The 20,379-nt window shown below is 39.6% G+C and overlaps 1 protein-coding gene across 15 annotated transcripts; it reads left to right on the forward strand.

Annotated features, from left to right (window-relative positions):
* The first annotated feature begins 625 nt into the window (after positions 1–625).
* Positions 626–20,247, forward strand: LOC135487871 (zinc finger protein 282-like). Of its 15 annotated transcripts, XM_064772030.1 has the most exons (6): positions 626–754; positions 2,050–2,714; positions 3,530–4,225; positions 8,898–9,383; positions 9,675–9,777; positions 12,006–12,024. In XM_064772030.1, the coding sequence occupies exons 2-6, from the start codon at positions 2,076–2,078 to the stop codon at positions 12,011–12,013; spliced, it is 1,932 nt and encodes a 643-aa protein (XP_064628100.1). In that variant the 5' UTR covers positions 626–754; positions 2,050–2,075; the 3' UTR covers positions 12,014–12,024. The 15 variants fall into 15 exon arrangements, with proteins under 15 accessions (XP_064628100.1, XP_064628099.1, XP_064628101.1 ...); XM_064772029.1 differs by lacking the exons at positions 8,898–9,383; positions 9,675–9,777; positions 12,006–12,024 and adding exons at positions 14,971–15,306; positions 16,099–16,480; XM_064772031.1 differs by lacking the exons at positions 8,898–9,383; positions 9,675–9,777; positions 12,006–12,024 and adding exons at positions 14,971–15,306; positions 15,951–16,078.
* The last annotated feature ends 132 nt before the right edge of the window (positions 20,248–20,379 follow it).

A 20,379-nucleotide genomic window follows, 5' to 3' on the forward strand; every position in this document is an offset into this window, starting at 1 on the left:
TAAGAAATGGGCTTTGTCAGGAGAGATATGAGATCTATAGTGTATTCCATGGCAGGCATGAGAAAGACAGATAGTGGATGCACTCAACAATAAGATCCCAAGCCCGACAATACCCAATTTGTACCACTGCCTCGATGGGTCGAGTCTAAAAATCCGAACACAATAGTAGGCCTTTCGCAGCAATAAAAGGGGTGGGATATCTATTCAAGAGTTAACAACGTAATTGTCATGACTCTACAGCGGAAATTTTTTAATAAATTAAAGACCATTTCGAAGAAACCAAGATAAGATATCCCACACCTTTTAGGGCTGTGAAAGGCCTACTATTATGGCCAGTTGTTTAGGCTCGACCCATCGAGGCGGGAGTAGAAGTCGGTTATTGTCGGGCTTGGGATCTTATTAGCGAGTGGATCCGGTATATCGGTTGGGAGTTCCTGTATGGGGTGCAACACAGGATTACATCCAAAACAATACAAAGTTCAGGCAAGCCCTCCGTTACGCCCAGTACAACACCGACAATATAAACTCTGTTAATATTGAAGAAATGCAGAGGCGAGTTTACCTTTAAATGATGCGGCAGCATTCTCAACTCCGACATCCCCCGCGGTTCTCCACTCGAATGTATCCTGGAAGAAAGGCACCCCCATTTTAATTTTATATCCCCATTTCTAAACCGCTCATGCATGTCCTTTGTCAACAATAGATCACTAAAAATAAGTGCATTATCATCATCTCGCCATCAAGATTGATTCTGGTGAGTTTCTTGCGATAATTCTGATCACAATTGGGCGAAAATTGTACTCGTGGCCTACACTATTCTCATACCACATGCACACATGGACTGATGGTCCGTGCATGCGTGATGCATAGTATAAGTAAATGGTGACTGATAAAGCTTGGAACCAGTGAAACTTTGAAACCAGTGATAAACCTTGGAATCAGTCCTAAAAATGCATAAAAACATAAAATAATGCCATTTGAACCTAAGGTGATACAGAGAAGATTGATTACATCATGCAGTACCGGCTGGCACTTATCCGTAGAAACGTAGATGAAGGTTTATTACCGAAGGTTTTAGCCGGGTTTGGAGATGAAAAATATGAATAAATTCCTTTGCTGTGAGCGATTTCGTACATATTTATGTACACATCGAGGGATGTAGAGATATTTTCGTGATGTAACCAGTTCTAAGCGGACACATTCTTTAGTGATTCCCGTGTGCATGTTTGTCATATCTACTGAGCTTTATCGGAGCATAATATATTTACAAATGATTCTTCGAATAAAAACGTTTTATTTTAGTATTTGGAATACAAAACAATCACAAAAGCTTACTTTTGCTTTCATCGAAGAGCAATAATTGGATATTTGCAAATGGCAGCCCGTCATGAATATAAGTTTATTTTTTAACGACAACAACACATTTCCAATGCATTCAATGATGACGTCATCCTCCACAAAAAGGTTTATTCGGGAACTACTGGCAAATTGCTATCAATAAAGTCAGCTGGAACGAGATTGGCAGTTGGGAGGGTATAAATCGTGGAAGGAACGCGCCCGATTTCACACGGTACTTGCACAGTGATTCCACGGTTTAGTACTGACTATTCCAAGTTTTATCACTGGTTACATGGTTTCACTGATTCCAAGCTTTATCAACTACCATAGTAAATGATGTCGGTATATACAGTGGGCTATGTTTTGTAGGCTATATCAATAAAACGAAGAAGCAAGGCTGAATCAAGATTGGCGATTTATAAAAACAAGCTCGCGAAGCTTGAGTATCATCTCAAAAACACAGCATGTGTACCGAGGACGAGGTCCAATGTGTCATTCTCCTTGAGTCATTCTATCCGTAATTCCGTTGGCTTTGCCTATCCATCCATGAGTCCGACAGAGATGAGTATCTCCATCTACGACATCGACGACTATGTTTATTACGTCATAGACATGTCATAAGTCGATGAAAAGTGGCACGTTCTGTTCCTCCCCTCCCATAGCCAACAAGATCAATTTTTTTTTCTATCAAACTATTTAACTCTATTACAGATTGAATTTTTGATGTTGTGCTGATAATGAAGGACAGTACAATGTCGATGCCAGAGCCTCAAGAAGAAGAGAGCAGCCCCTCCCAAAATATGCAGATGGAGCTGCACAGCAAAGGAGCTGTTCTGACCAAAGCCTGGTCTGACTTGTTTAGCTTTATTTCAAAGTATCAAGCAGAGCTGACAGTGAAGGAAAATGCTGTTGAAATTGCTGAACGGGAGATTGATGTGCGTAAAAGACAGTTAGATGAAATGAAGCCGATGGTGGATGCAGGGAATGAAGAGGTAGAAAAATTACAAGAAGAGATTCGAACCAAGGAAAGACTGCTGAGCAAATCACAATCAGAACTTTGTGTGAAAGAACAGATGTTACGAAGTGTGCAATCAGACCTGACCTGCAACATGGAACTTTTAGAAAAAGCCAGATGTGATCTTTTAGATAGACAATCAGAACTTGTGCGCAACAGGGGAGACTTAGAACGCTTAAAATCAGAATTGACTATAAAACAGGAACAAATTCAAATAAAGGACAATTTATTGAGAAAGTTACAAAATCAGTTGATGAAAGAAAATGCTGAACTGAAGGAACAGTTGGAGCTGAATGAAAGAACCCTCGAAATGGAACGAAGATCCCATGAAATGACCAAGAGAACACTTAGAGAAAAATCCGTAAGTATAAGGGGGGAAATATTGAGTATTAGTAGACTATTTTTCTCTGTTGGCGAGTGTTGGAGTGCAACACTTGATGGGGTCAATTTGACATTATGTCCCGTAACTGCATTTCAGGATAGTGATGCCGGTGTGAATAAACTGAATCATGCAATGTGCTATGGTATATGAGGGAGCGTTCTCCACAAGGCCATTCGGCATGGGGTCCCACCCTACCTTGGAAGAGCCACCCTACCTCGCTCAGGATTTTTGAAAAGGGTTTCTATAGGGCCACCCTGACTTAAAGGCCTACTCCGTTCAATAAAAATTTGAATTTGTAATTGAATTTAAAAATGTCCAATTGCGAAAAATACATTCAACATGGCAGTTGTGTAGACTGATATGCAAATACTATGAATACCTATACCAGGTTTTAAACAAATTTGCATTCACAATAAATGCACTACGTCATTGTGTATTAGTGGATTTCTATTTAACTGGAACACAAGTAATTACGAACGGCATACCCCTTTAAGTTGCTGGTCACCTTACCTTGTGTTGCACACTGGCAAAACTTCTTGAATAAAAAGCCATTCAAGGTTTCAACCCTACCTTGTGGAAATGCTGTGGAGAGCACTGATGAGGTCATGAAATCTTTACATCATGATGCAGGAAACAATTTTGTTTTTGTTTTTTACATCGGGTGTCATGACTGAATTTGTGTGTGAAGTCCAAGTGATTCCAAGTTGGACATTGACGACATAGTCTCGAAGAAGACATCATTTATACACTTTTATCGACTTTTTCCCTTTCTCAGTGTCTTTGTTACTTTTCAGAAACCATCTGCAAGTGCTGTGCAGTCTGTGATAGAGATTCCAGATTCCCCGCCAACTTTAGATCTTTCCGTTGAACAAGAAGATTACGGCCTCTCAAACATAATCTCTGCAGCCGAGGCTCAACGCAAACGCCCTTATACAATGGATCAGGACTTGCCAACCAAACGTTTTCATTCCTCCACCCAGGACAGTGCCTTGTCTCGCCTTTCAGCTATGACTTCAGAGAGTTTCACTGACTTTTCAAGAAGTTCTCAACCAATGACATCCGGGACAACCTCAACTAAACTACAGTGGTCTATGCCATCTCCCACTGCCACTTCACCTCGGCAAGTTTCACAGTCAAGAACACCTACTCAAATGCCTTCTAGTCCTTCCTTCCAAGAACCATCCGCACAAAGTGACAGTTTCAATGTTGCTGCCACATCTGCCAGTGATACTTTCTTTCCATTAAGTGTTTCACAAAGTGAGGAGGACTCGAAAGCAGGTATTGACGGATCTGCTGGTGCTATGTACTACTCGGATGCTGAAATGCAGGGTTCGGGACAATATATGCCTGGAACACCTGGAAGTTCTGGGACAAGTGACAGTAATCAAGGGGGCCCTGTGCCAGTATCGGGGCCGATTCCAACTGGAGGAATTTCACCTGGTGGTGGCATGTCACCAGGGGGATCAACACAAGAAGGAGCTGATGGAAAGGTAGGGATCAGTTAAGAATTTCTATCTTAAATTAGGTAGGTATTGGAAGTCTTGGTTGAAATGATATTCAGTGATTTTGATGTCGAGAGCTATTACTGGCAGTTCATTGAGGAGAAAAAAAACTGAAAAAAATGTTTTGCTTCTGCAAGTAAAAAAGTTTTGTTGGAAATGTACTGGAAGTCAAATTGAGAATAATCCAGACAATGGTTTTGTTTGTTGATATTTTGTCTTCCTAGAAAGTTGTGCAGAACGGAATATCTTTATTGAGTGAAAATTGAGCACTTGACAACTTTTTGACTGGAGTTGGTGATGGAATTCATACTCAGCTTCACAGACTTTTAAACCTAGAATTTTCAGAGCCTCACAGACTCCTCTTCAGGCGTTATGTTTAGCTGATTGTTACAGAGACCAAGCCTTCCAATACAAAGGGTGGGATACAGCATGTCGAACAGGTATATATAATCTGAGAAGTGCAGTTTTAAAGTAAGCAATAATCTGACCGATATGTTTCGACGTAAGAGTCAGAAGATGTGTTTTTGTTGGGTCTTGCTCTCATAGGCAAAAGCTGTGAGACGATGATAACATCTCTATGTAAATTAAAAACCGCACACAAAAAACTCACTTTCATCATGTACATATGGATGAAGTCGAAATAGTAAAAGCATTGAGATCTTTGGAAGAAGAAATGCAAGGTCTCGATATTTCTCTCTGAATTCACCACTCCAAAGAAAATGCTCTAAATTTCACAGACTCGCATGCTGTATTTTACCCTTGTTTTTTCACTGATATCAGGAATGTCACTTTCAATATCCATTGGGCCTCATAGATTTGAAGTGTCAGGTGTCGAGTCATTTCAGTAATGTGTTTAGCAAGTGATTGACCACCCCAAAACCTGGCTATGAAGATTGAAGTTAACCCTATAACACCTAGAGCCACTGCCAGCGCAAGTGCTTATTCCCCTAGGCCCCGACGTGATTTTACCTGGAAATCACATTTTTTGCGATGGGTCCAGTTTTTTTACAAAATGACATAGGTGAACTTCCAAATAATGTATTATAAGTCCCGTTTATTTAAAAGAAGATGAAATTCCCTATTAGATAGGGTACGTCCAAATCGGAATCAAACAAACGATCCATTTCAGCAATTCAACTGTTCAACCTGAATTTACTGGCTTGAAGAGAAACAAAAACTTAATCGTCAAATATCTCAAAAACTTCCACAGCAACCACCATTGTTCATCCGGGCATTTGAAAGCTTAAGTTTCATAGATTAATAATAGGTGGCGCTCTGAAGGAGATCGATAGCTAAGCGCGCGAAATTTGAATATGGGTGTGCGGGCGTCATCGGGCGCCTCCAGGTGTTATAGGGTTAAGATGGAACGTAAAGAGTTTTGTACCTGTTCTAAAGTGGTTGTTTCAATTCATTCTTTGAAGAAATAGTTGACTGAAATGATTTTGAAAATGTGCTGTGCCAAGAATGGCATGTCTAATCTCCAGACCTAGTATGGCTACTGGGGTGGAGGAATTAACAGTGTTCTCTGCTGCCTATTTTGGTCCGGTGAGCCACCAGACCAAACTTAAATTTTTACATTTAATACCACCAGACCATTCAAACATACCACCAGACCATTTTCTCTGAAGCTGTAATGGTTTTTCTATTCAAAAATGTTAGATCACCAGACCAAAAATTTTTCTTACCACCAGACCATCAGTTGGAGAAAACTTCAACCAAGTCTCAGCTTACCTGACCAAAGACAAATTGAGTGGAGTACACTGATTCCATGTATCGCAATAAGAATTTTTGTCCAGTGGTTATTGTTAGTTGACAGGATGTGAGGTCAGTGATATTCAGAAGCTGATTTATTTCCATACCTTTTGTGACAGAGTTATTCAATGCTAAAGGCTTTGCGAACGAGTTGTTTCTGTTGCTGCTATCTGTTATGTAGACATGACAACAATATGACGAAGGATGGCGAGTTTTCAACTGGTGGGCAGACACTGTCTGAACACAGTCGGCATGTTCTCTTGGCTACATCCCAGCAACAAAAAGCACTTGTTTGCTGAGTGTCTAAAAACCAAGCTATTTCCGTATTTACCAGTGATGCACACACGAGGGACTTCTCACCAACTTAGTTGGAATTTTAATTCATAACAGGAATCCAGACCAGGTAACTGATATTTTGCCCGATTGGTTGGAGTTGCTGGCTGCACTACCGACTTGTTCTATTTCTCGACGACATCTTTTGTTTATATAAGGATTTTTTTGTTTATGTAAGGAGTGTGGGGTAGAAATTTCCCCGTGTGATTCAGTCAACAACATAGTTGGGCCATATTTTGACTCTTTATCTTTATAGACTAAATATAGTGCAGGACCTAAATATTGCTGGGATTATGTCTTTCGTGTGAGTGGGTGAACGACTCTCAACTTCCAGTCACCTGTGCACCTGTTCTTAATTTTAAAACCAACTAAGTTGGTGAGAAATCCCTCGTGTGTAGATGCATTTCATCAGGCGTGCATGTACAATGTATGTCACATTGTGTATGGAAATAAAGATTTTTAGATTTTTAGTTATGCCTGACAAACAGATTCCACTCTACTGAACAGAATATTTGACAAAAAATTACTGGCTGACACAAAGACACAATCGCTTGTCATATGCCATGGTTTTGTTTTGGTTAGTACATGTACCCATACAGATGATTTTGAAGGAGATATATAAAAAAACGATTTTGTGGAGTCTGTTTGACAGTAAATTGGATAATCTGAGCACCTCTGAAGTAGGCCTAGATATTTTCGCCATGACTTGACAGAGAATGGTTTGGCTAGTTACCTATGAAGATCTAAGCTGTGCTTATCATTATCATGAGCTATGCACAGAAGGATTCCTTTCATCTATTTCAATTGATCCCATTTAGGCCTTTTGAGCAGGTAAGTATTGATGGAGGTGTTCTGGATTGTCCTTGTTTTTACTTTCACTTGAGTATTTGGAATATTTGATGCTTGGGCTGTCTTTGCAAAAGTTGTTGGCTTAGCTGTCCTGATGATGAATTTGTAAACCTCCAGATTGATTGGTGGGGAAATATTTCTTTGGGAATTTCAAAGACAAAAACTTGGCTTACTTACACACAGCGCCATTAGCTATCCACAGCTTTGAAAATGAAGGTTCTTCTGAACGGTTAGTATTTTGACAGTACAGATAATTCAGTGACCAGCAAAGCCAGCGTGATAGATGGATATCTGCTGACGTCATGGCTAATTTGTAAACATCGTGCGCGCGCACTCTCGTATCTCTTCAACATGGTTTTCATGAAGAAAAGTTGCGACAAACCATCGTTGAGGCTTCTCTCAATAACATAATGATGCTTAACCGATGATGTACAAAATATCATGCAAGTCACGAGACAGGGGAGAAAAACTCCTCTTATCCAAGTGAAACCAACAACGAGCGTGGACGTTGATATGTCTCGCCATCCCCTCTGTTGAGATATGAGTATGCGCGCGCAGCCAATGGTAATGACGTCATTTTGTAACCGAAGATATCCATCTATATTTTAAGGACAGCCTTATATTTGACTGAGAGTACTGTAAAATCACTTGGCCCTTTCTGCACAGTTGTATCCTCTTTGTTTGAGCATTTCCTTTCAGGTGAGGCAGCGTCCATGGAGGAAATCGACAGCAACTGCTTCTTTGTGTTTCAGCCAAGGCAACGAATCTTTGCTGCCTTTCTCTCTTCATGCTGGAGGCCTTTCTGTTAGCAGGCTCAGTGGGGGGATAACTGTAACCTGGCAACCAATAGGGTGAATAAAGAAAGTATTATTGTATGGCCCCTTCAGGTTAATGTTTTTCCCTATAGTCCCTAATAGATACCGCCTCCAGTATGTATTTTGTATTCAGAGTTGTGGCTGTGTAGAAAGGCATTAGAAATTATAGCCAATCTTTAAGCCCACACATAAAGTTACGAAAAAAATCATTGTCTTTTGGAGTGATTTTACAGTACACATGCAAGCGATTTATATATTGATCGAATCTATGAGAGCTGGCATTCAGTTCATGTGCTAAAATATTAGGCACTGAACATCTGCTTCCTTACATGTATATTGAGTACAGTATCCTACAATGTAATATTTCCCCAAAACTTTGTACATTGTATCAGCATTATTCTATCCAGCAGAAGTTGATTTCCAGCAGACAGAATTTTAGTATACTGAATGCTCTTTCTATTCGAATATTCCCTAAGGTTTGATTATATTTGAAGTCTTTTTATACCTTTCTCGGATCATTACATAGCAATAGCAATTGTTCATAAAAATTATATAGCTGCTCGATGGAATTATAGAGAGAGTAAAACACTCGTTTCATTCTCATTTACTGCATGAACTCATACCGATCTTCAAGCAGACCACTACGCTGCAATGGATTTTTATTATATTGCTTTTGGACATTGGATGAATCCGGATTGAAATCCCATGATCCCTTCAGATTCAAGAGTGGTTGTGTAATGATGCAGATTTATGGATTCTTGGCTCTTGCCTCAATGCCGAGTTGAATCTTGAAAGCTGGACACATATTTCAGGATCAATCCTGACGTCGGGAAGAAGCACCCTTTTGATGTCAACGCAGTAAGAGGATGAGCTTCTTCAGCGCCATAAGCAATCTTCTTCACTCTTTACAGGAGCTGCACGTCGACGGCTGCATTGGAAAAAGGACGGTTATGAAACGTAAGACGCAGACCTATCAAGAGAAATATGATATCATAAACTTTGCTAAAGAGCATCCCGGGATGAAGCAGGTTGCTATTGCTGCCCATTTCAACTTAAAGACTAGCACGCTGAATGATATTCTTCGGAAGAAGGACCGCATTGTCACGCACATAGAAAATCCTGACAAAGTTGGCCGTCCGGGTGGAACTGTAAAAAGCGTTAGGATGATTACTTATGCCGATGTAGATATTACTCTCATAAACTGGTTTCGTGTGGATGTGTTGCCTGCTGGCAAAACGATAGATTCAGAGACACTTCGACGGAAAGCGGAATATTTTGCTAGGAAGTTTAACCATAAGGAGCCACGGATTTCATCAAGTTGGATAGATCGATTCATGAAAAGATGGGGGATAGGAAAGGAACTGAAATCAGATGCTGCTGGACAGTTGGACACACTGGTGAGAAGCCACGTCTGTAAAGAATGTAATGTTCTCAATCATAATCAGAAATCTTAATCTCGCAACATTTAAATCATGGCACACCTTCGAGGACATCATCTCGATAATAATTGATAAGGATAGCAACAACCCGAGACGAGTTCAGATCATCAATTTCTCAATTTTACTATTTTCAATTATAAAATGTACATACATGCATGTATGAAAGCTTTTCTGTTTGCTCATTGTACATAGGAATAAATGGAACCTGAAAACAGACAAATTGACATGGTTTTCTTCTTCCCTTTGCAGAATGATGGTACCCCAGTGAACCTCTCTAGATTGTCTACGCTGAATACTGGAATGTTGAATGTCCAGCTTAAAAAAGCATTTCGACGCTTCGAGTGTACAATCGGTACCTGCAACGCCTTATTTATCACTCAAACTGATCTGATTCGACACATTCGCACTCACACTGGAGAAAGACCATATGCCTGTAATCTCTGCGATAAAAGATTTAAGCAGCCACAGCATCTCAAATCGCATCAGAATACTCACACAGGAGCGAAACCATTTGTGTGTACTACATGTGGCAACTCATTTACTCGACGGCACACGTTGAAAAATCATATGTTATTGTTGCACCAACACGACACCTGATTACCAAGTAGATAATTGTACTTTGTACTGTTTGTAACAAGATGTTTGGCCTGAAGTCTGATCACACATTGTCAGATCTGTATCCATACTGGAGAGAAACCATTCTCGTGTTACGTGTGTGGGAAAAAATGTTGAACTACTGGAAACTTGAGGTCGCATTGGATAACACACTTGAAGAGACAGCATCTGAACTAGGTTTCCAGATGGAACCTTATCTGGGTCTTAGAATGTTTATACTCTTCCAACTATGATACTGACAAGAGTGGTCCACTGATCTGTAATCAGCGTTGATATTTTGTTTGCGATTTTCAGCATCAGAAATTTAAATTACAGCACACATGTGGTCGGACAACTTTAAATGAATTTCTCTACAGACTTACAAAAAACTTATAGTTTATTGGGGGGAAAATATGGAAAATTCTCATTTCTGTTCTGTTTGTGTAATTCCAGTTCGATTTATGCCAGAGTCCTTCACAGAAAAATCCTCTGACATCTTTAGTTTGTGGAGCAGTTTCTACATCTCTTGAAAGTTCGGAGGATCGTTGGAAAAACCAGCCTGGATTTCCAGCTAAGTGTACGACATGGAAGAGCTTGGAAAAGGGGTTCAGCGTGGAAAGTACCCTCATTCATCCCGTACGAGGTCATCACAGCGAGCGTCGTCACAACTGTTCAATTTGTAATAAAGCATTTGTCAGTAAGAGTGACTTAGATCGACATTTTCTTACTCACACTGGTGATAAACCATATGGTTGTGATATCTGTGGAAAGAGATTTAACCGGAAAGGAAACATGCGGACGCATCAGATTACTCATATGAATGTAAAACTGTAGCAAGCACAGACTTGTTTGTGAATTGTTTTCAGAGTACATGTGGATGTCATAATGCTTGAAAAATGTTGATTCCAAGTTGCTTTGATTTTGGGGCTGATCAGATGACTCTTGTTGAACTTCGATATTAGGACTGATCCAACAATCTGTATGTCACTTTGATTTCGGGACATAGGTGACCCATGTGGTACTTTCAGTTCAAGACTGGTCCAGTCACTGTGTGACAAAACTCACTGAGTGAGTTCTGAGTGAGTTTGTCAAACTTTAATTTTTTGGGCTGTTTTGACTTGCGTTATTTTGAAGTATGACTGGTGTGACCCCTTGATTCTGACTTCGATATTTGTTTATGGACTCATGATTTTGGGATTGATTTGATGTCTCACCCAGAGTGTCTGGTCGGGTGACCAATGTTAATTGATTCTCAAATCTGTTGTACAACTGCAGAATGTGATCACTGCCACTGAAGATATAAATCTTCCTCATTTCTGTTCTGCTTGCCAGCTTCAGTTCAGGTACGGTCTTGCTTTGCTTGCCAAGGTATTTTCTCTAAGCCAATCTCAATATTGGTGAAGTTTTTAGTGAAGTGCTTGCCACTGATGGGAATTATTCTTATATCTTCCAGATGGGAATGCATAGATGTCCTATCTGTGGAGCTAACGCAAAGTCGCGTGAAAATCTCAGTGCCCATTTGCAAAGTCACCAAAGAGGGCTTCCACATCTATGTTCATTTTGCAATAAAGGATTTAGCACACCACATAGATTGGAGCGCCATCTGCGTATTCATACCGGAGAGAAACCATATGGCTGTGATTGTTGTGGTTGGCGTTTTACTCAGCTGCAGACTCTAAAACGTCATTCGCGTGTTCATACAGGAGAGAAACCATATGCGTGTGATATTTGTGGGAAAAGGTTTTCTCAGAGGGGAAATATGAGGAGCCATCAGATCACGCATATGAAGCGTTGAGGAAGACTGCATTTGGTTTCCTTGACAATTGGGGCATGTTGAATATTGTATGTTTTGTAAAGAACTTATTAAGCGTCCTTCATATTGGTGTTTGTGTCCTCAAATCACTGTCATAGCTGGTCCCTTTTAAAATTTGAAAAAAATGCAAGAAATGAGAAAACTGACCAAAATATCTTTGTTGTATCTTGCAGATTTTTAATGAAACTTGTGTGACGAGGAACTCACTTCAAAGTCGAATGTGTGGTGAAAACGTTGCTTCTCATCTTCAGGTGCAGAGAAGATTCGTGCCATATTTGTGTTCAGCGTGTAATAAACGATTCAATTCTAAATGGCAGTTGACCCGGCATATGAGGGTCCATACAGGAGAGAAACCATACGCGTGTGACTTTTGTGGGAAGACATTTGCTCAGAAAGGCCACATGAAGTCTCATCTGATCACGCATCTAAAGAAGGGGGTATTTGATCACCTGTGATAACTTGGCACTCACTGGCAAAGTGTAGTCCCCTTCTGTACAAAAACAAATGTAAATATAATACTATAATAAAATGAATCACAAAAACTGACAAAATATCTTTGTTGTATCTTACAGATCTCTAATAAATCTTAGACTCATTCACCAGTCTCCTCCATTCACTCATTACAGAGACTTGTACTTGACGGCAATTCACTCGTCATGAACTCGATTTGGGGGCCAAAGCTTCTTGTGGCCAGTCACATGTTTTTCTGTAGGATGGGTAACCTCGATCCAAGTGAATGATCTGGAATACCAGAGCGCTCGGTATGACAGTGCAGCCACTGTATGTACTGAACATGTATGGCTCGCCTCGGGTAAATCAATGAGGCTTCCTTGACCCTCCGCTGCACTGTGGATAGGGTCGAGATTACCTGGACTAAATAAATCTATGACGACAGGCCCTCTTCAAAGTCTGAGGTGTGATGCAAATGCTGCCTTTAATCTCCCAATGCATTAAAGAGAGCTGCCGAGCTCGTGTTAAAATTTGTAATAAAGGATTTTATACATCGTGGGAATTGATTCAGCAGTTACGTATCCATACTGAAGAGAAACCATATTCATGCGAAATATGTTGAAAGGGATTTTCCCAGAAAGTAACATGAGGGGTCATCTGGTGACACATATGAAACTTTGAGAAGAGGGCAATGGATTACTTCTGTGATTGCAATATGTGAACCATCACAGCAAAACCAGGCTCATGTCACGCAGGAGATGAGCCTAAATGACACATGGAGATAATGGAAGTAACTGTTGTGCTCATATTTCACAGAAGGCAGACAACAGAGAAATGAACAAACAGACCGTCTCAACCAGCCAAGCTCAGAGCGACATGGGCCTGCTTTGCTGTGACGGGTCAAATATGTTACATTTTCAATGTAAAAGTGGATTGGCAGAGTTCTACATGGTACATATCAAGCTGAAGTGGACACCCATACAACTATGAATCGCTGTCTGAGTGTAGTCCCTAAACGATTTCTAAAATCACACAGCTGACCAAAATATCTTTGTGTCTTACAGATCCTGTATTTATCTTCTACGAGGAAGGGAAGGAATCCGCTTCAGTGCCCAGTCTGCGATGTGATTTTAAAGACACAGGAAAACTTAACAGCACATCTTCAGATGCACAAAGGCCAAGTGCCATATCCGTGTTCATTTTGTAATAAAGGATTTATGACCAACTGGAAGTTGACCCAACATCTGCGTATTCATACAGGAGAGAAACCATATGCATGTGACACTTGTGGGAAAAGATTTGCTCAGAAAAGTAACATGAGGGGTCATCAGGTGACTCATATGAAGCTTTGAGAGCGTAATTCTCTTCTTTTTTTCTTGACACAGAAATTCAAGAAATCACCGAACTGACCAATATATTTTTAATTCTATCTTGCAGATCTGTTATAAAACTTCTGTGGCCAAGAACCCTCTTCTAATTGGAGCAGGTGGTGTTCATGCAAGGTCACCACCACATATAAGTTCTCATCCTCCAATCGACAAAAGAGCAGTGCCGTATTCCTGTTCAGTTTGTAACAAAGGATTTGCTGATAAATGGCAGTTCACTCGACATATGAGAATCCATACAGGAGAGAAACCATATTCATGCGAGATTTGTGGAAAGGGATTTTCCCAGAGAAGTAACATGAGGGGCCACCAGGTCACTCATATGAAACTTTGAGAGTGCAATTTGAGGCCAAAAGTCAAGAAATCACATAACTTACCAAAATTTATTTAAAGTGTATCTTACAAGATCATTTACAACACTTTTGTGGTGAAGAATTATCCACATCTGGGTCGAAAATGTTGTACAAACCTTGCATCTCATCTTCCAATCAATAAACATCTAGTGCCATATTTGTGTTCAGTTTGTAACGGAGGATTTGCTGATATAACGCCGTTGACATAGCATTTCATTTTAAGGACCATACAGGAAAGAAACCATTTGCATGTGATATTTGTGGGGAAAACTTTGCTCTGAAAAGTAGTATGAAAGCACATCGGGTGACTCATTTGAGACATGAGCTTCACACAATGGATTCTACAATGTATGTGACAATGATGTGGTAGTGACATCTGCTGTGTGGTATGTTTCAGGATAAATTTGGTAGCAGTGACAATCAGTCTGTGAAAAGGTTTAGTCACTTTTTCTTGTGGCCTAGATTCAATAAATCAAAAAACCTGACCAGAATGTCTTTGTATCTTGCAGATCCTTTATGAACCTTTTGTGAAGACCCCACTTTCAAGTCAAGTGTGTGGTGTTGCAAAATTGCAAGAAAACCCAACTTCTCATCTTCAGCCCCAAAGGAGAGTGATTCCATATTCATGCTCTGTTTGTGGTAAAGGATTTACAGACAACTGGAAGTTAACCCAGCACATGCGTATTCATACAGGAGAGAGGCCATATGCGTGTGATATATGTGGGAAAAGATTTTCCCAGAAAAGTCACTTAAGAGGCCATTTGGTGACTCATATGAAACTTTGAGGACTTGTCCGATTGCTGCCAAGCTGTGCGCATTTCTACTCTTGATTATTATGAAATGCATGTATTATAGCATTCTACAGGGAAACTGGATGTGATATCGTTGGAAGAATGACTCAAACATTTTAGAAATCACAAAACTGATCAAAATATCTTTGTATCTTACAGATCCCTTATGAAACTTTTACGATGAAGAACCCACTTCAAAGACGAATGCCTAGTCTTAGTGGTGAAAACCTTGATTCTCATCTTCAAATGAAAACAAAAGCTGTGCCACATTTGTGTTCAGTTTGTAGTAAAGGATTTTCTACATCTTGGGAATTGACCAGACATATGCGTATTCACACAGGAGAGAAGCCACATTCGTGTTCAGTCTGTAACAGAGGATTCATTGATAAATCTAAGTTGAAACGTCACATGAGGGTCCACACGGGAGAGAAACCATTTGCATGCGATATCTGTGGGAAAAGATTTGCTCAGAAAAGTGACATGAGAGCCCATCAGGTGACTCACATGAAACTTAGATTTCAAACAATGGAACATAGGTGACACTAGTGTGAAATCCCAAAATGGATCAAAATGTCTTTTTGTCTTGTAGATCTTTTATAAATCTTTCATGACGACCCCACTTTAAAGGGGTATGCTGTTCGTAATTACTGGTGGTCCAGTTAAATAGAAATGCACTAATACACAATGCCGTAGTACAGTTATTATGAATACAAATTTGTTTAAACTTGGTATTCATAGTATTTGTATATCAGTCTACGCAACGGCAATGTTGAAATATAAATTTAGTGCGTCTTTCTGCAATTGGACATTTTAAAATTCATTTACAAATTCAAATTTTTTTAACAAACGGCATAGGCCTTTAAAATCAAGTGGATGGTTTTCAAAAGGTGCAAGCAAACCTAGCTTCTCATCTTCATTCTCAAAAGAGAGTGGTTCCATCTGTTTGCTGTGAAGGATTTACAGATAACTGGAAGTTGACCCGACATGCCAATTCTTACAGGAGAGAAGCCACTTGCTTGTGATCAAACAGTTTCCAAGAGAAGCCACCTGAGAGTTCACAAGGGGACTCATATAAAACTCTGATCAGGTTAACGAATGACTCTGCATCACTATCTTTCTGTTTCTCATTCTACTTACAGATAAGGAAAATTAACGGCACTCGATTGGGTACTTGTGAATGGGACATTAATGACAGTCACTGGCGCATAGTACCCGTACTTTTTTTCTGAATGACACAAAATCAATAAATTGAAACAAAACTGACCAAAATATATTTGTATCTTACAGATCCCCTTTGAAACTTTTGTACCGAAGAGCCCACTTCAAAGACGAATACCTGGTCATGGTGGTACAAACCTTGCTCCTCAGTATACAAGAGTTGTGCCACATTCGTGTTCAGTTTGTAACAAAGGATTCGCTGACAATTGGACTTTGACCCAACATATGCGTATTCATACAGGAGAAAAACCATTTGCATGTGATATATGTGGTAAACGATTTAGTCAGAAGGGTAACATGAGAGCTCATCAGCTGACCCACATGAAACTTTGATGATGAAGACTCTGGATGACGCAGATATGGGATTAGCCGGTTGTGGGTTCTCTGTCATACTAAACTAGTCATCTTGTCAACCACAAGTCAGAATAAAACAAAAATTTTGATTACGAACTGAACGAAATATCTTTGTATCTTACAGATCCTTTCCAAAACCTCTGTTGCGAATTACCACCAACTTGGATGTCCTATGTGTGACCATTTTGCCAAATCTGCCGCTAAGCTTAAAGCTCACATTCGAATGCACAAAGGAGAGATGCCATATCCATGTTCAATTTGCAACAAAGGTTTTATCAGTAATTGGAAGTTGGAACGCCATATGAAGGTCCATACAGGGGAGAAACCTTACGCTTGTTCTGTTTGTGGGAGACGGTTTTCTGATAAGGACAACATGAGGGTTCATCAGGTGTGTCATGTGAAACTCTGATAAAGTGGGGTTCATATCTCGGGTCAGTCAGTAGCCAGTTGCACATTCTACTTATGCATTCTAAGGAAAGTCAATGATAACATTGCAGTCGTGAGGCTAAATTTTTGCACTGGCAACATTCGGTCAAAAGTCAATCTGATGATTCGTGTAGGAGAGAGAAAAAAACCATGAATCTGTGACAAGGATGACATCAAGATGCATCAGTTTGCTGATGAGACAAAATTGGAAGTGGATTCATGATTTTCATGTATGTGTATTTTCCAGTTCAAATTGTTTAGTTGGGAAGTGGATTCATGATTTTTGTGTATTTTCCAGTTCTAATTGTTTAGTTGGGAAGTGGATTCATGATTTCTTGTGTATTTTCCAGTTCTAATTGTTTAGTTGGGAAGTGGATTCATGATTTCTTGTGTATTTTCCAGTTCTAATTGTTTAGTTGGGAAGTGGATTCATGATTTTTGTGTATTTTCCAGTTCTAATTGTTTAGTTGGGAAGTGGATTCATGATTTCTTGTGTATTTTCCAATTCAAATGGTATAGTGCAGATGTGTATGAATTCAGTTGATTTTCTTGGAGCGTACGGAGGTTATAAGGTCTACATGAGGACACATCAGCCCAGGCATGTGGAGGAGTGGGTATACGATACAAGTCTATGAGATTGGTACTAAATGAGAAGAGATTGTATCACCTCTATTGCAATTACATGCATATAGAAAGAATGCGCAAGAAGGAGATTTGTATTTGAATTGATATTTGTTTGTTGTGCAGCTGTGCATGCATATTATTTTCTTCTCGATGATTAGAGGTATTTCTGTTCTGGATATCAAATCTTTGATTTTATTTTCCGTTAATAATAACAGCGGCTAAAAGTCCATCTTTTTTTCAGTCATCTTGTACTGTTTGTATATATATCATGAATAATGTTTTTAAGATCCCAGAGTGATGGAATTGTCTTTTTGTCTTTTGCAGATTATTCACAAATCGGCTGTGACAAAGAACCCACTTCAGTGCCTTCTCTGTGGTGTTTTTGCCGAGACACAAGAAAAGCTTGCTTTTCATATTCGGAGGCATAAACAGTTATGTCAGTGTACAGTGTGTAACAAAAAATTTCGTGATAACTGGGGGTTATCCCAGCATATGCGTATTCATACTGGAGAAAAACCATATGCATGTCACATTTGTGACAAGAGATTTTCTATCAAAGGCAACATGAAGGCACATCAGATTACCCACATGAATCTTGACTTCTAGTTGTAGGGAAAATAAATTCACTGGAAGGCAGAAACCGCATGACGCATCAAATGATCATTATGAAATTTGACATTTTGTCATCATATTTTCTGTCCCACCAGTCCACGAATATAAGACTTGACTTGTTCGAAGAGACTTGTAAGACACAACAGATGATGGCTATATACATTTGGGGGAAGATTTCTTTTTTGAAAGGCTACCCGAAGAAACACCCAGCTTAACTTGAAGTTGTAGTTGTGGCTGGTGATTTCCATGATTGACAGAATCAGATGTCGATGATGTAGTGATAACTTGACTTCTTTTGCAGGCATCTTAGCGATTCAAAATGATAATTCGACAGGAGATGCTCTAAATGACACCAGTGACTCGAATATTTTTATATTTGCAGATCTCGCATCATTCTTTAAAGGCAAGGCTACAGTGTCCTACATGTGGTGTGTCAGCTAAGACTCCGGCAAATTTTGCTGCCCATATGAGGATTCATTCTGGAAAAGATCCATTTCCGTGTTCAGTTTGCCAAAAAGGATTTAGAACTAAATGGGAGTTGACCCAACATACGAGAGTTCATACAGGAGAGAAACCATATGCATGTGACCTTTGCGGAAGACGATTTTCTGTCCGAAGTAATCTGAGGTCACATCAAGTTACCCATATGAAATTTGACTCTGAGGAACAAAGAAGACCTAGAAAATAAACCATTTATCCTGGGTTTGCATGGGCCTGCCTTGTGGGAATCATGTGGAGACCATTGGCACATGCAAAACCTGACAACTTTTCTGACGAGGGCAAAATCCGTATGCATCACTTGTTTGTACAATGCAGGAGTTGAATTTTTGTCAAGTAAACATTTACCTTCTTTTGCAGGCACCTAATATCACTTCAAATTCATATAGATAGGCTGGAAGTCACACGACTGATTTCAATATTTTATATCTTGCAGACGACTTCAGTACTACTGGAACGGTTACATTTTCCTAGTTTTGCTACAGAACTTCAAGCAAAGCTTGCTGCCCATGTACAGGTTCATTCCGGAAAATCTTCACACCCATGTTTGGTTTGCCATAAAGAATTTCGTGACGGCTGGAAATTGAAACGACATATGACTGTCCACACTGGAGAGAAACCATTTGAATGTGAAATTTGCGGGAGATGTTTTTCTGTTAAAAGTAACCTGAGGGTACATCAAGTGACCCATATGAAAATGAACTTGTAGAGATACTGAGAGAGGGCATGGATCTGTGGAAAGTATTCCCGGCGATGTTTGGGTTCGGAGCACACGTGACGACATATCAGCTGACCCATGTAGGGAAATCTGATTTTTAGGGACAGTTCTGGAATATTGGATGGTTGTTGTTCATTCATTGTGGAGTACATATTTTGCATTTATGCAATGTTCATTCACTGCATCAAAAAACATTGTGGTACTGACTTCAATATTTTTGTATCTTGCAGATTTCTTATAAAACTGCAAAGGAATGGAAGAAATGTCGTATTTGTGGAAAGACTCCGGCAAATCTTACTGCCCATTTGCGGATTCATTCTGGAGAGGCACCGTATCCTTGCTCCGTCTGTAATAAAGGATTTTTCGACAACTGGAAATTAACCCAACATATGAGGGTCCATACGGGAGAGAAACCATATAAATGTCGAATTTGTGGAAAATGTTTTTCTGTTAAAAGTACTCTCAATACACATCAGATAACTCATATGAAACTTGACTTATAGGGAGCGTGGATTGCATTGAATTGTCAGGGAAATATGAAATTATTATTTCTTGGTATGTTCAGAGTTCACGTGCGCTTGGAATTGAAGAAATTACATGTTTGAATACCAAGGGCATGTAAGACAAAAGACTCCTGTGACTGCAGTCTCATTAAATGACTGACATAAAATTCTATTGGGTGACTCTTTTTGTATTTGACTGAGACCAAAGGTTCTTCTGTATTCTGATGACTTAAAACTACATGTATGTCCAGGGGGTGGCTTGGATAGAATCTTGTTTTCAGACACCAGACATTTCGGAAGAGTTTGGTCTGATAAACCTTAACTTGAGAACTTGATCTGGGATCAGAGATTCGTTTCAGGATTTAGGAACTGAATATCCAGTTGAAGGTTAATGTTATTCTTAGTCTTATAGTGAGCTTTACTCATTTCTCTTCTAGATTTATTTTATGGTCCTTTCCACAAGAAAGTCCACATTAAAATGAAAGAAATGACAAAACTGACTGTAGAATTTTATATCTTGCAGATGTATGATGTTGCCAGGAAGAACTCATGGAGATCATTTAAATGTGGAATGTGCCCAAAAGAATTTCATTCTAATTCTGACTTAGTTCGACA

The sequence above is a fragment of the Lineus longissimus genome, chromosome 5, assembly GCF_910592395.1.
Source record: "Lineus longissimus chromosome 5, tnLinLong1.2, whole genome shotgun sequence".
Taxonomy (NCBI): Eukaryota; Metazoa; Nemertea; class Pilidiophora; order Heteronemertea; family Lineidae; genus Lineus; species Lineus longissimus.

Coding starts and splice junctions, on each gene's coding strand:
- LOC135487871 (XM_064772027.1), top strand. CDS start 2,076: ATGAAGGACAGTACAATGTCGATGCCAGAGCCTCAAGAAGAAGAGAGC. Junction 4,226..8,897: donor AAGAAGGAGCTGATGGAAAG/GTAGGGATCAGT, acceptor CACTCTTTACAG/GAGCTGCACGTCGACGGCTG. Junction 9,384..9,674: donor CTGGACAGTTGGACACACTG/GTGAGAAGCCAC, acceptor TTCCCTTTGCAG/AATGATGGTACCCCAGTGAA.